General features: G+C 33.5%; 1 protein-coding gene across 6 annotated transcripts; it reads right to left on the reverse strand.

The window, feature by feature from the left end:
* Positions 1–1,558: 1,558 nt before the first annotated feature.
* LOC18445189 (bifunctional 3-dehydroquinate dehydratase/shikimate dehydrogenase, chloroplastic-like) lies at positions 1,559–9,485 on the reverse strand. 6 transcript variants are annotated; one of them, XM_011629092.3, is made up of 11 exons: positions 9,147–9,485; positions 8,417–8,607; positions 7,306–7,411; positions 5,827–6,045; positions 4,579–4,925; positions 4,052–4,115; positions 3,561–3,669; positions 2,882–3,025; positions 2,633–2,781; positions 1,887–2,049; positions 1,559–1,769 (listed from the first exon to the last, which is right to left on the reverse strand). In XM_011629092.3, exons 1-11 carry the CDS (start codon positions 9,156–9,158, stop codon positions 1,723–1,725), a joined length of 1,551 nt encoding a protein of 516 aa, XP_011627394.1. In that variant the 5' UTR covers positions 9,159–9,485; the 3' UTR covers positions 1,559–1,722. The 6 variants fall into 6 exon arrangements, 4 of the variants coding, with proteins under 4 accessions (XP_011627394.1, XP_011627395.1, XP_088715271.1 ...); XM_011629093.3 differs by having other exon boundaries at positions 1,848–2,049; XR_016049919.1 differs by lacking the exon at positions 3,561–3,669.
* Positions 9,486–17,251: the final 7,766 nt, after the last annotated feature.

Below are 17,251 nucleotides of genomic sequence, written 5' to 3' on the forward strand. Positions count from 1 at the left end.
AGCAAGTACCAAATTTTATATTCATACAATTTGTATAAAAAAACTAAAAATAAAATATTTTGAAACATCGGATCTAAAATCAAACGGTGAGTGGCTCTCTTGATCAAAATTGGACGGTTGGATGGTAGGGGGGGATAGAACTTCTATTCTGTAGGGGAAGCATAGAAATCTTTCCCCTAAGAAAAATCTTCCAAATGTAACTTGTGTGTGATAAAAAGCCCATTTTACTTAGCTTTTTCAAATTTATGGTCCAGAAATCATATGAAGAGAGTAATTGGCTTGTGAATGAAAAGAGGACATCTGAATGTTTTTCTTAAATAAGGGCAGCAATTGCCACTCTCTTTAAATTGCAGAACTTTGGAAGGTAGAAAGGTGATGAGATGGTCAGCGAGTTTTCCAAGCTTTTGGATGGAGTAGGGTCTTCATCTTTTAGTGATTGTTCGTGTCTCGGGAATTTTGGATGATCTTGCTTTGAAGTAGGGTTTCTCACCCTACTTTTCTTCTTTGTAATTGTAATATTGGAGTTTATTTCCTCATATTAATGGATACTTAACTTGTTCAAAAAAAAGAAAGGTGATGAGATGGTCCAATCCAATCTCAAATAGATTTCCATCATTAGCCTTAGCTATGACTATACCCAATATTTTCCTTGTATAATTTTATATGCTAATTTTACAAGTAAATAGTATTTTCCTTTGCGATAGCATTGTCGTATTCTTTGATGATGAAGTGGATCTGAAGTCAATTACAATATTTGGCCTTTTCAATATCATTTACTCAAAATTTTGACGAATTAATCAAAGCTTTTTGGCCTTAACTATGTGATTTGGTGAATTGTCTTGGTTTAGTAGTGCCTTGGCCGTAAATTTGAGTTTTTCATACTGATGTAAATAATGAAATATCATCATCATCATCATCATCCAAGCCCTATCTCAATTATGTAGCGTCCGCTACATAAATCTTGTTTTGCAATTCCACTCTATCAAGCCTCATACCCTCAATCATGCTACTAATAAACCATGAAATATATAATTAAAAAAAATAAATAAAAATAAAAAGGTCATGTGTCAAACATCCAAAATTGGGAAGTGCCCCTCCTGATGTTTATTTTCTTCTAATATTCATAAATTAGACGAGTTATGTTCTTTTATTGTAAAACCACCATCTTTTATCATTCTTTCATAGAAGGGTATAGTTGGCATACGGATGCATCCGTAGCTGTAGAGGTAAAGTGCACCTTCAAATTTTATCATGGTATATAATTTTGATGTAAAATGTTCTTAGGATTATCTCAAAATATATTTTTATATCTAATTATAAAATTTTAAATTTAAAAAATGGTTAAAATCAAGTAGATCTATAAACATATGAAAATCTTGAAAATGGACGGTTTAGATAATATGTTGTAAATGATTTTTGCGACTTACAACCTTTTATTTTTCATGATCATACATCTCGATGTCGAGATGATCAATCAAAGGGTTTTTCAACATTAAAACTACCTTTTCCGATGGATTTTTTAGGTGCATCCATAGTTCTACATTATAAGATTACATCCTTATATAAACTTTTTCCTTCATAGAATAACCTACCACAATTTTCCCTTAATGATAACTGTATAGGCTAATTCACCAAGTTCCGAGCTTAAGTCATTTATGCGGTGAAACAACTAACACTATCATATGAACTTCCAATTACAATAGAAAGGCCTTCTAGTATGTTTCAGATTCTTTCTTGGACAATCTTGCGCATCACCTGCACTGGTGCTTCTGCAGGAACAGCAATTGAATCAGGATAGAACACAAACACACACACAACAAACAACAAAAATAAGAGAGGAAAATTACATGAAAAGAAAACACCTAGGCAGTCCAGTCCATTATTACTTGGAGAGTCAGTGAAGAGCTCAAACTGTCTAAAGGCTTGTCTAAGGAACATTTCCACTCCACTCACAACAACAGCTCCAACTTCCTCCGCCTCACGCAAAAGCCTTGTGTCTTTTGGGGTGTAAACAGCATCAAAAACCACAGCATATCTTCTTAGAGCTTCCTAAAGACAAACATTTTTCACTTAAATTGTCAAATATTGCAGTCACATTGACAAATCAAACATTAAGGTAAAACCAAAAAGAAAAAAATGATACTATATCGCATACTGTTGGTGTAAGGTAAATGGTGCACCAAGTCGTTATCCACCTTTCATTTAAGGAGATTGTTCCCTTAAATAGATGGTAGAGATGAACTCCATAATTCCAGATGTTGGAAATTTAATAGAATACGAGCCATCTCCATCATCCAGTAAAAGGAATGGATGATGAGCTACCATAGAGCATACACCACAAGCAAGTAATGCACTTCCTCAAATAAAGCATCTACGGAAGAGCTATTATTTGAATCTAATTCCAAAATCGTATTATGAAATAGATTAGCATGCCCATTGATTGCAAGCCCATTCATCCATTCAAAAGTTTTTTAAAAATTAATATATTCCACCGGCAATCTCCTTTTGAAAAACCAATTACCCCAAAGGACATGAAAATTTTATGGATAAATAGGCAAACATCTATAAAAGTCCGGAATGTCTACTTATACCACCAACTCAGAGAAATGTAAGAAAAAAAAAAACCAGAAACCTTTGATATGGGTGTTCCATCAATGTCTGGATACATTCCAACAGAAGTAGAATTTGCAAGAATCGACTCTTCTTCAGGTCGGAAGTTCTCTAAGTCACTTAAAGACATAGCTTGTCCTCCGACCAAACCAGCAAGTATTTTAGCTCGATCTGTCAAAAAGAAGAAACGGGTCAAGACAATCTACAATAGACGAGATGAGAAACACATCATGTCTCCCCAACTCCAGATATTTCTATCATATGGACTTACCATAACTACGGTTAGCAATAATGATCCTTGCTCCCTTTTCTTTGGCACCATAAGCAAATGCCTTTCCAGCACCACCAGCCCCAATGACTACAAATAATCTTCCAGCAAGGGGTGATTCAGCTTCACCCTTCAAGCTAAATAAACCTACAAACGATCAACATTTATCCACAAAAGTTAAAAACTTACTGTATAGACATTGATTATTTTACATTCAACCAGGGTAAAATCCATAGTTTAGTGGCGCTTCTATTCCAAGACTTGGTTTGGAAACCAGGGAAATTACACTATAACGAATGGAGTATGGTAAGCAGCAATCCAAAGGAGGATGCACTGCAGTTTCCTCACAAAGGACAGTGGATAATAATCATAGTTGTGTTCACTAGGTTATTTAGTACATTTATCTCCACCATCCATCATTGAAACTGAATCTTAGAGCATTTTTTTTAGTACCAAAATTGGGCTGCAACATACTTTCCCTAAGCATTAAGATTTATCATCTCAGAAACATAAATGACAAACTAATAAATCGGTATACTCATTTTGGGCAGGTGAAGCTAGATTGAAACCCACAACCTTAAGGTTGCAACAACCAAAACCTCTCATTCAAGCCATGGGCTTGAACCAAATCAGTATCATTTGTTGTTACTTTCAAATAACAGAAAGAAAGTGTTATTTGTACCTCTCATCTCGTGCTCAATAGCAGAAATCGCACCAAGACAGTCAGTGTTGTAACCAACTAATTTCCCGTCACTCGGTCTCCGAATTATAGTGTTTATAGCTCCTATGGACTGAAAGTGAGTTGCACAAATGAGCTTACCAGGATCCAATCTCTAACCGGACTAGAGAATGACATTTTTTTTTTTTGGATAATTAACAAGGACTGTGTTATATGGAGAATGAACTCCTATACTCAAATCACTATCCATAACTCCATGTTAAAGAAGAAATAATACTAGAGTCCATGAGCCCATTGATTTAATAACCATGTAAAGAAATGGACAATGATAGAGAGAGAGTCCCACACTTGGGATCATTTCCCACTCTACTCATCCTAATTTCTCTGCCACTATCCATTACTTCATTAGATGGTCATGACTCCTATCGACTACAGCCCATTCGACCATGACATATTTTATCATTAAAGAAATCTGGCATTAATTAAGTTGTTACCTTAGCTATCGGGTCAAGCTCATCACAGTGTCTGAGTGCCTCCTCCTTATGAGGGATCGTAACACTGCATCATAAATTAGATAACAGTTACTGGGGTTATCACTAAATCAAAGTGCTAGTTCATCCCGGCTGTCACTCTAGCTTAATGCTACAAAACCAATAACTTCCTCAAGCTCAGAGATAATTACAGGCAGGCTAGCTAACCAGAAAATATTTGTTTGAAAGAAATAAACAAAACATATTCATTTGAATGTTTTGGACCTTCTGAGTTTTAAATAGCTCTCATGCTTTTCAAGATGAAAACTTAAAAAGGTTTGTGGTGGCTCAAGTGATGTAGTTACAAGTATGGATATCTTTGTCAACGTGCGAGTCATTCCAACCAAAGAAACATGCATATTCTCAAGTGACAGAAAACAAAATTATTTCATTGCACCACAGTGAATTTCAAGGCACATCATCACAATTTAATGATATAAGCCATATTTACCAATACACGTTAAGATATGTCCAGGTAGTACGAGAAAAACCTGAAACCAGCAAAATCTGGTGAAGAATATACATCTAAGAACTCTCTCACATCATCCACCAATAGAAGCACAAATATTGCATTAAAACCAACAGACTTAAATGTCTCATTATGGAGGATAGGGGCTTTGCTATGACCCACTGGATTTCCAATAAGTCCATATATTTTTGTGTCTCTTCCCAACTGCCTGATATTGTAGATGCTAAGCATATCTTTCAATTTTGGCTGCCCAGGAGCAGATTTTATGACACCTTCAAGTGTAGCATAAGTGAGATATCCACCAAACCTTGGGCAAAGTAATCGTGAAATAGCTCCTTTCTCACCCATAAGCAGCCCTATAATGGGAACCTGAAATAAAAGTTCGCATTGTTAACACAAGATGAGCAGAATGGGGCACCAGGATTCGTGTAGCCAAGCCCAAATAGTTGGGAAAAGGCTATAATGATGACGATGAGTTAACACAAGATACTCAAGAAGTGAGAGTTACAACATAAACCCCCTCATTTCTGATCTACGCAAATGGATTCATGACTGAGCATGAAAATTAGAAATACAGAATCTTCCTAGTTACTTTAGAATGGTGCAACTATTTCTTTTTCATTGGGCGGAAACTAATGTACGACCCCTATTTTATAGCATGTTTAAACACAAAAAAACAGGTCACATTCATGTTTTTGGTTTAATTTTGATCTTATCAACGAGCTCGCAAGAAAACAAAAATAGAAAGGAATCTTACTGCACCAGCAATTTACTAGGTTAATTTTCAATGAAATCAAGTAACTTGTCGCCACAGTTTCATTTTCGTTTGCAGTAAAGAGAATTCTATGCATCCATGTCATCATCTTTAAGGGTAAAATAAACAGTGAGCCAATGGACTATAAAAAGGCATGAGCAATAGAATCATCACTAGCAATGAAATGATAGACATTGATGGAGGGAGAGTGTGATCCATCAGAATGAGGCATAACACTTGGTGGTTTCCATTCTCTCTCCACCACCAGTCATCATTTGACTATCATTTTTCCACAATTCACTAGATTATAGCATACTTTCCTTACGCTGAATTCTCTTGAAATGTATTCCTAAACCCTAAGTCGTAAACCCTAAACCCTAACAACCCCAAACCCTAAAAACCCTAAACCCTAAACCCTAAACCCTAAACCCTAAACCCTAAAAACCCTAAACCGGAAACCCTAAAACCCTAAAAGCTAAAGCCCCTAACCCCTAACCCCTAAACCCTAAAACTTACTTGACAATGAACAAGCACATGAAACATGCGAGCCACATCTGTAATGTTCTGGGCCATTGTTGATATCTTGACAATGTCAGCTCCAGTAGCTTGTATCCTTGCGACAAGGTCACCAAGCTCCTCAACTGAAGGGGTGATTTGGTAATTATGTGAAGAAACTATGACCTTAGACTTGCTAGGCTTCTTTCTGGTTATGGAACTCATGAAGTCATTGACAACCTACAAACATCAAGAAAATGCACGTTAGAAGATAATGGCCACCAAAATTGCTTACTAGAAATGTATCACCAAGGATATTTATGGATATGAGACCCACAGTGGTCTATTTTTTGATACCTTGTACATATTATGGAGTGACAATGGTAGCTAAGAAGCAACTTAAGTTCCATAGGATATGAAAAAAGAAAAGAGAAAGTGAAAGAAGCAAGAAATCATGAAATAGAAAGGCACAGCCAAAGCAATTAAAGATTGTCTTTAGCAAAAGCCACACATTAATAAGTACAATGTAATTCAGATACAAGCATTGGATTCAATACTCTGATATAAGAACTGTTGAAGTCATCACAAACAGTAACTGGTTAATTATAAGAATAAAAGAATAGAGCACAGTTCTTAAGCTAAAACAAACATTACAAGCCACATGAGAGGACATTCCTAGGAGTATATGCGTGTGTGTGTGCATAAAAGAGATCATGTAAGCCGACCCCAAAAATCGTATAGGTCTCTGGCAACCTAGATTCAAGGAATCAGAAATGAACGAATTGCATTGTGTTTTAGAATTTCTTATGAAAAAAGAAATCCATGTGCGCCTCATCTAGGTACTCCAAATAAAAGTAAAAACTGAATATGCATGAAACATGTGAGGCAAAATGTGCATCCAGATTGCCTCCTCTCCTTCAATCTGGAGCATCTGGAATATGCTACAGTACAAGCCCTTTGGCTTATAGAACGCACACATGCACAATGCACACATGCACGTACACGTGCATACACGCACACATTTGCATCTCTGCGACAGATAATATAACTTCCAATACATTGTTGAACTTCAAGAAATGTAATATTATGTCGTGTTATCCTCAAAGTTCTCTCTTAAAGAGCATAGTTTTATATTTATATAAATTATAAACATCCAAATTATCCAGAAAAAGAAATGTCCCAAACCTCTTGCAGAAAAACACTTTCCAACCTGTGCTCATCAAGGAAGAAATGACATTGTAGAAAACCCATTGAAAGATAATACACATCATGAATCTTGAACATGATGATATGGACAAAAGAATTTAAGTATAATGGCAACCAATCTTTGCCCAGGTCAGCATAAAATCCAAGCCACACTTCCAGACAGTAGCTGGAAAGGACTCCTAACAATAGAAGATGAATAAAATGAGGTGATGATTTTATATATCGCTAAAAAAATTGTGCACTTCTACAACTTCCAGCTACTAGAAGCATATCCAAATCTACAGAACATGTAACCTGCAGCTCGACATCAATATAATCAGCTCCTAATTCCATTGCCATAAAAAGTGTATCCAGTCGATAATGATCATCGCCTTCATATTGACCACCTTCCCATTTGGGCCTGGAAAAAAAATAAGACTTATTAATTCATATAACACAGGGACTTCCTATTCCAGTTTGACCCTTAGACATTCAAGCATTTCAGTTTGCATGATGAAATAGCTTTCAATATTCAAATCTTTCAGTACACCAATTTGATTCACAAAAATTCTTCATTTGATGGGTAGTGACTGATAATAATATAATGTGCCAAGCATAGATAATGGACATGTTTCCCAAGTCACAGGAATTGTTTATTGGTGATCAAAGGAAAGAACCATTGAAAAAAACAATTACGACCACTGAGTATTTGTTCAACAAAATTTATGAGCCAAATATTTTGTAAGAAGTATGTGAAACAGAACAAATTTAGGGAATAAACTCGCCCATGAATTTAAAAATCCCAGAACTTCCAGTAAAGGAATTTATTCATGCAGTTCCTCCCAGATCCAATTACCTAGGCCAACAATCAAGAGGGTCAACAACTCAACATAAAAATTCTATTAATTTCATATTTAACAGAGACTCAACCAGCACATTCGTTCTAACAACAGCCATTGCATTCATCCGACATCAAGAAAAGCATAGACTTTGCAAAAATCTGAAAGGCAAAGAAAAAGCAACTTGCAATCTTCGATCTCAACAGAAGTTTCGACATGCATTTGAATTATAAGCCTTTTTTTACCATTTTATGGAAGGGGAATAATACTTCCAAATCTTTTTTGGCCTACATTCTTTTCTGTATAAAGCACCCACGACGTTGAATGCTTGAGACTCACATTTCGTGAGGAATTTTGTATATCATATACATCAATAATAAATATTGTAAACAATTTATAAACAAGGAAAGGGAATCATAGTATAATCCAAGAAACCATAGAAAAGCATAGTCCATCTGGGTCATCACCATCCAATGAAGTGACAGAGAGAAGGAAGCACCATTGAGATTGAAAGAATGAGAAGCTATGAATCAGTATAATTTTCCTCTCAGGAAATGAATGAGAAGCTATGAATGCAATGCACATACCGATATGTAACAATGGCCGGTAATGGTCGGTTTCCAAGCAATAGCTTGAGATCTTCATGAGGCATAAAGTTAGAGAGAGTGTCTAATCTGATCTCCACAAGGTCTGCTCCACTAACATTAGCTTTATTCATTTGAAGCAACATCTCCTCTACAGTTGGGGCCACCAATGGAGCACATAGAAGAGTTGCATTCTGCTCCACATTCGACATACCCAATTCATAATCAGAAACCAACTGAATTTTCGAACCAACTAAACAGAAAAAGAGAGGAAAACAAAGAAATCGAAAAGAAAACTCAAATAGAAAACCACAAACTGAACATGAAACAAGCTCTCTCTATCTCGTGAACCCAACTGCACTTTCCATTAAACAAAGCACAGAAACCTCTCTAGAATGTAGGGAACCAAAAAGGGCAAGAAAAACCCAACAACTTATCTTTACATTAGCCGCCCAAGAAAAAAAAAATCTGGGACTCCATAAAAAATAAAAAATAAAAAGAAAAATCAACCATGATTCTGATTTTGGAATACCCAACCATTAAAAAATAGAAAAGTTCCTGAGGTCTAAATCATCTCACAATAAACAAAGAAACAGCTAAAAATAACTGAACTTCAGTAACTATAGTTGAGTATGAAGAAGTTCAATGAAGTGAAGAGACAACTACAATCGTGAAAAGAAGAGAGAGAGAGAGAGAGAGAGAGAGAGAGAGAGAGAGAGAGAGAGAGAGTTACAGCTGGCTCCATTTGAAAATGGGGGGTTGCCAGTCGGTGAGCTTTTCTCCTACCAGAGTACCACGACTTCTACAGAGAGAAATCCCTCCAACAGTTAATGTAAATGGTGAGTTTCTCACACTTTCTCTCTACTGTAAATGGGTGAGCTTCTCTGTATCTCTCACTAATGGGTACGACTCTCTCTCTAGGCTTTCCAATAGTTCAATGAAAATCTCCCTCAGGAATTCCTGAAACTCAATTGCACTATTTCTTCTTCACTTGTAATTCTCTCTCCTCTCTTTCTTTCTTTCTCTAAAATGCCAAAAGGAACTGGAGGAGAGGCTTTGTGCCTTGGTTTCTGAGCTCCACAAGAAGCTCTACGTCACCCTTTAAAGCCCACTGTAACGTACCCTGCTACCACGACGTCACCTCCGTAACTCCACCATTGCAAGGTTTGTTCGATATTTCGTTCATTTTTTTTGGGCAATTAAGTGGGAAAAACATCTCCCTCACCCGTTTCTTGAAAGGATGCAGGGTAGTGTTAGTAATAAGAGTAGAAACCACGTGATGAAGGTAAAGGATTGCACTTAGAAGCCAGTAACTATAAATGGTCTCCCTGCATTAGTTTTCTATATTAAAATAATTATTTTTAAACTGTCATTTGATAATTAATTTTTGAAGTGTCATGTGACTCAAGTATTTTTCAAAATTTGTATAAGTTGCCCTCTTTATCTTTGGAAGAAGTTTATCGAGAGACGAGACTCTAAACAATCAAATTAGAGTCTACCTCAAAAATTTCACTAGAAAATATCGTTTGATCAGTTTTTGTAAAATCGGACCAGAATGGTTAACTGGATATGGGGCTGGGAGTGGTTTGAACTGGAACCAGACTAATCAGGGTGGTTAAGCGGACTAACCAGCGAGGTAGATTTTTTTAAAACAAATTGGGACAAGAACCCCCCAAAAACATTAATTTTTGCTTTAGAAAAAAAAAAACTTAGATTAAGTGTATACTATCATATTGCATACATTTATCTTACAAAAAAAAAATTGAAACAAGTTTTATATAAATTAATATTTGAATACTATGGAGATATACAAGACAATTCATAATTTGAATTCTATTATAAATTCCAACTAACAATGGCTAGTAGTAATTAGAATGTCTATTAGTATGTGATTATAAATCTACTTGATTTGAACCATTTTTTAAGCTAAATTTTATAATTAGGCATGAAAATAGATTTTAAGCTTATTATAAAATTTGGTGGTGCACCTTGTTTTGATGGTTTAAGGTACATAATTGAGGGCTTAAACAATCAAAGTAAAATGCACCTTCAAATAGTATCAAAATTCAAATGGTGTTGTTTCGGTACTGAAAATCTTGATGACATTCTCAAAATCCATTTTCATCTCTAATTAAATAATTATAAATTTTAGAGCTTCATAATTAGTATAGATCGGGCATATCTATACGCACTAAAAAGTCTTGAAAATTGACCATCTAGAAAATGCATTACAAAATACAATATTTCTAAAATACATTACACGATCCACTATTTCTAAGACTGAAAACCTACTAATATAATATTAAAAATATCGAGCAAAAAAACATCAAAGCAAAAGACCGAGCAACATTATCATGCCCTTACTTATTTTTTGTTAAAAAAATATAACATTAAAAATAGAAGAAACGATTTTTTTGTCATAATCATCAAATATAATTTTGTCAAATAACATTTCACATATTTATCATAAAACATAATTTTATTAAGCAAATATATATATATATATATTAGAAATATTGATATCCCAAAAAACCCTAAAATTGAGCTCCAAATGTCTATTTTTGTTCTCAAATCCATTCTTTTATTAAATGCAATCAATAATTTCAGTCAAATATTATCTGAAAAATCCTAAAAAAATACTGAAAAATTAGGAATTTTTTTTAAAAAAAATCGGTTTGGAGTTTTTATTGTTTTCTTCCTACTCAAATAAAGCTTCAATCTCAAAATCGAACTCGAAATCTCTCGATTTCAATGAAATCAGGAGTCTAGAAATCTGGATATTTTTGTGATCATTAAAAGCCCCGTAGTTTTATTGAAAACAAATTAAAAACTAGGCCAAAATCCTTAGATTGATAGATTTTTTATGGAAATTTGAAGAACACCCAAATAACGGCCAAGAAATTGCAATTTTGAGCCGAAATCTATGGATTTTGTTGAAACCGGAAATGTATTAGTCTGACCATCTCTTCCGTCTGCAAAATCCCTCTCTTTGGATTAAAAAAAAATCAACAACGCCAAGAACTATATATTGGCATATTTTCAACAAACTAATGAAGAACAAATAAATAACGCCCAAAAAACCTTGAAATTTGGTAGTTTTTTTATCTCAAATCGACTATTTTATAGAGTAACATCAATAATTTCATTCAAATTATTCTCTTTAAAATCGTTAAAAGGTTGATAAAGTTTGAAAATTCAAATCAATCTTGAACCCAAAGAAAACCTGTGGGTTCTGTAAAAAATAACGGGCTCTGTATCAAATAACGAAACTGTTACGTAACACCGTTCGATATACTGTTTTAACGTTAAAACGATTTTATGAACCAACCAATTTTTCAAACACTGGTTTTGATGCACGAATATCCTCAAATTGATCATTTCAACATCAAAATGCACTGAAATGAGAAAAAAAAAAAATGATTTCAAGTTTTGGAAGTAGTGTATCTTGTAACGCATTTTTGGACTGTCAATTTTCAAGATTTTCTAGTTTTCTACTCGATCTACACTATTGTTTAAGCTTTAAATTTTATAATTAAAGATGAAAATATATTTAATGCTATCACAAAGATTTTCAGTAGTAAGACCACATTTCTCGACCATATTTGAAGGTGTGTTACAAACCGCACATTTTTTTTTTTACGTAATTAATTGGGAAACACAGACCCCTACCCGTTTTTCCAATATAATAGGGAGTTACATTTTGAAGGTATTAATTGGGGGTGTCAACGGTAGGAATAGATACCACGATGTGGTAACTGGTTGTGGGGATGCTACCACCACGACCTCAGCCCCATTCCTAAACCGCACCCTTATCTATACAAACAAGGCACACTCCTAAATTTTACTGGAAAATATAGACCCAGCATTGAAAATTTAGAATAGGTTGATAATCCATGTTTGAAATTTAAATTTATAAAACACTACAGATCAAGCAGATAAAAATATTGGAAATAGACAATCCATATAATATGTTGCGAGATGCATCATTTTTAGGACTTGAAACTACTTTTTTTTCTTTATATTTGTACATCTCGATATTGAGATGATCAATTGGAAGGTTTTCCAACTTCATAACACTATTTTTTACTATATGTTTGAGGCGCACCGTACTTTTATAATATAACATTGCAACCTTATATGAACTTGTTCCCTAAAATAATATTAAAAGTTAGTAGTTGTGAACCTTGAACAAGCTAGGTTAATTTGGTTGTTTGATTCCACTTAATAGCCTTCGCTAAATGATAATAATGCATGCGGTTGTCCAGCATAGCAACAAGCAAGTGCCAAGTAACAATAATACCCATGCTCGTTCAGACTTAATAATTTAGAATCCATTTTTTTAAGTGTAAATTATGTTCTATGTTTCTAACAACCAGAGTATGCATGCCATTCACCAAGAGTCACTTAAGTGGGGATAAATTATTAAAAGAAAAAAGTTTATATAGAGCCAAGGCTCTAAGCAATCAAATTAGAGCTCATCTCAAAAATTTTATTAGAAGATGTTGTTTTGATGCACAAATATGATCAAATTGATCATCTCGACATCAAAATGCATGGACATGAGAAAAATGTTAATTTCAAGTTTTGGAAATATTGCATCTTGTAACGTATTTTTGAACCCTCAATTTTCAAGATTTTTAAGTTTTCATAGATCTATTTGATCTGCACTATTTTTTAAACTTTAATGTTTTATAATTAAATATGAAAATATATTTTAAAGCTATCATAGAGATTTTCAATATTAAAACCACATTTCTCGACACTATTTAAAGTTGCGTTTTACTTTTGACTGTTTAGAGCCTCAGCTCTATACAAACCGCACCCTTATAAAAATACTTGTAGTTATAGATGTGCGAGGCTCCACTCCTAATAGGGATAATTTAGTTGTTTAAGTACAAAGAATCTTAAACAGCAACCATCTATTGTTAGAGGAGAATTTGACCCCCTTGATATTTTACCATATTTATATGCAATAATCAACATGGAGAGGAAAAAAGGAAGGGACATTATCTCCTTTGTATTTATCTCAAGTGATATTGCACCTTGGAGTTTTGAACTCCAAAATAATATGTATACTATGCTCAGCGGGAGTATATTATATCCTTACTCCCTCGATCAAAAGACGAACTTGGAAGGATTTTGTTTTTAAAAATCTCAAATTTTAGAATTCACCTAAGAGTGGATAACTATTTAAAAAATAATATTAAGTTTTGAGTAATTCAATTGGTTTAGATCTCACTCTCCACAAATTGGACCGTTTCCATTCAATTTTAGTGCATTATTATTTTTTCAAAAAGTTGAGTAGTTTTGTTTTCCCAAGGGGCAATTGCATTTTCACCGCAGGGTACCTTTTTTACTGAGGAAGTAAAAGAACAATATAGTCCTCCAAAACACCAATGTTTTCGCATTTTGAATCTTAGGTGCAAAGATTTGAACACCGTGAGGGTTTTGGTGGTAGCAACCCCTATATTTAGTTACCACTTATGGTTTTCAATCTTACTGACATCACCTGGTGACAACTTTGAAAAAATCTAGCTCCCTAATTTTTTAGAAAAAAAAAACATGTAGGCCCTATCTTCCTCACTGAATCACCCAAAAATAAATAAAATAAGAAGGGTTTGGACGCCAAAATTCAATTTTGCTGCAGGGTTTTAAAGCCCAACTCTACTAAGTACCGTGGACCCGCAGGTCCATAAACACGCACCCTATTTTTAAACGCTTTCACGAAAAAAGCTAAACATTTGGGGGGCCTCTAAAAATTGGGTGAGCACTTGCACAACGCCCAACTTTGTTAATTGAGAAATGTTTTGGTCAGAATCTATTAATTGTGTTATCGTTTATTGATTTCCCAATTTTTAAACTTTCTGAGATCTTCTAAGTTCGATATTACATTTATTTTCCATTCTTCCCACTTATTATTGAATGGAAAACAAAAACACAGCCATCAAGCCTTGAAACTGGCTCAAGATTATTGGAGAAAATAAACAAAGTGGAGAAAAATAATGGGTAGCACTAGACCCTTTTTCAACCAAACGTGTCTCCAATGTCTTAAAAACCGAATACGTGGGGTAGATCGTTCACGTACATATTCCTGTCGGATTGTTGGATCGGTGATTTGGATCAAGTATAGATCGATCAAATCAGTGATTCAAAAAATATTTACAATAAATAAAATAATAAAACTTAAAATAGATGTTTATAAGGTAGGGATTTAAATTGGCTCTAAAAAAACATCTGATAAACTTCAAAAAAAGAAAAGAAGTATATTGGAGGGGTTTAAGGTGGAATATATGGAATCATATCATCCTAGAACTAGCTTGATCCCGACCAATTCCTATCCGAATCAACAATCTGGATCGAAAGGTTTTAAAGAGTTAGCATTGACAAAATTTAGCTCTAAAGTTTAAAAGACAAGCTTTCTATACTTCTCCTACAACATAAAACTTATATACTTCCTCTTATGGAACCATCCATTCTGCATAGAGGGCTAAAATTGCCCCAATCACAATGTCACGTCTCTACACTATTTTATTTTTAATTTTTTTTTATAAAATAGAGGACTAAATTTGCCCCAATCATAATATCACGTCTCTACACTATTTTATATTTAATTTTTTTTTCTATAAACTATTTTGACACCAAAATTTTGGACATCCAATCCTCTATTAAACTAGCACTAGCAAAAATTATATAAAAAAAAATTCCAATAAAATAAAATGACCAAAATACCCCTGAAAGTTCCAAGGGGCATTTTGGTTATTATATTTTACCGAAAAATTATTTTTAATATTTTTATAGGTGCAGCCCAATGAGAAGATGGCACATACCAAATTTCATATACATACAATTTGTAGAAAAAAAACTAAAAATAAAATACTTAAAGATGTCAGTTCTAAAATCAAACGGTGAGTGACTATATTGATCAAGGCTGGATGGTAGTGGATGGTAGGGGAAGCATAGATCTTCTATGCAGCAGGGGAAGTATAGAAACCTTTCCCAAATTTAAATTAGATATTGGAGTTCAAACCATGCTTATGAGGTAGAACACTTTTCCATGGTGCATATTTAGTAATTCTCTTCTACAAATTATGTATGGTGGAGATTTAATCTTAAAAACCACGGTCTTGATCATGCAGACGAAATAGACCTTGCGTGCATTTGTTTTCGATGGGTTAGCTTATACTATGTGATGGCACATGATTGATTATTGGAGAGAGCATTATTTCTCAGTAAATGAATCCCAAACAATTAAGTAAAGCCCCACCATGAAATCATGTCTTTGGGTATGGAAATTCCTAAGATGGCTCTCAGATCTATTTACTCCACGGATTATGAAACTTGTGGCTAAAAAATTGGCATAGATCTTGTGTTTCCATGAAAAGTTGAAAATGGACACTTGTGGCTCAAAAATTGGCATAGATCTTGTCTATCCATAAATAGTATAAAATTGACGGTCTAGACAATATCTTACAAGATACACTAGTTTTAAAGCTTGAAAGCTTTTTTTTTTTTTTTTCTCACAAATACAATGATGAAGATTGAGATGATCGATTGGAAGGTTTTCTGTCACATGAACTATAATTTTCCATGAGTTTTGTAGTGAGGCTTTACTTTTTTCCATAAAGCATTGGCCTTATTTCAACATCTACCTATTATTAGTAGAGAAGTTATCAAAACCGTCGAGCTCTCCCAAAACATATACATATATATATATATATATATATATATATATATATATATATATATATATATATATATATATATAAGCAATGATTTAATACAACCGTTGCATAGTAATATGATGCAACAACCTTAAAAAACTATCTTATGGCCATTTGTTTGATCCAAATTTTGAAATATACACTCTTTTTATTCTAATGAACAATTAAAAAAAAAAAAATTTAAAAATACAACCTAAAAAATATTTATTTAGCCCAATTAACGTAGGTCATTCATTTTGGTGAGATGCTTAGATCTAAGCCTTAAAAGGATTTTTTCACTTCCAATTTTTTTGGATGGCTTTATTATCATTAGATGAACAATGTTAAAAAAAAAAAAATGATTTTGAGCTTATAAAAGCTCAGATCTTGAAATTCACAAAATGAATGGTCTAGATTCGTTTTTGTATGGAACTCATTTTGACCATATCTAGGGTTCAAATTGAACTTTATTTTTTTGGGGGTTTTATTATTGAGATGAAGAGAGTGTGTGCGAAATTTGGGGTCATACAAATACCACAAACATAGTTTTCTAGAAGTGTTGTATTATACTATGATACAACCGTTGCATTAGATCATTGCTATATATATATATATATATATATATATATATATATATATATATATATATATATATATATATATATATATATATATATATATATATATATATATATATAGGGACATTATACGATTCTCTTTTCTTGGAATTTATTGAATAATTTTGGGAATTTAATAAATTGAAAACATAAAAGGATCAGTAAACATGAATTCAAATTATCCATAATTTAAAAGACGAATGAAATAAAATGTTATACATGATAAATTGACAACAATGTCTAATGTATGAGAAAATTAAAATATGAAAATTTACCATTTTGAAATCTTAGGGCTTGAAAATTAAAATATGAAAATTACTAGATGCATTAATTTTAGGGCTTGAAATCTTCTTCTTCTCTTTTTTCAATCCACCCATCTTGAGGTCGAAATGATGAATTTAAAGGTTTTCAAGTGCCAAAACAACCATTTGTGATGGGTTTTGAGGTGCACCGTACATCGTATAAACTTTTATTTTTCCTACTTTCATATATCGATCAACACTAACCTGCACTTACCGAAG

This window comes from Amborella trichopoda, chromosome 2 (genome assembly GCF_054954075.1).
Source record: "Amborella trichopoda isolate Santa Cruz 75 chromosome 2, AtrichopodaSantaCruz75HAP2 v2.0, whole genome shotgun sequence".
In the NCBI taxonomy this organism is placed as follows: Eukaryota; Viridiplantae; Streptophyta; class Magnoliopsida; order Amborellales; family Amborellaceae; genus Amborella; species Amborella trichopoda.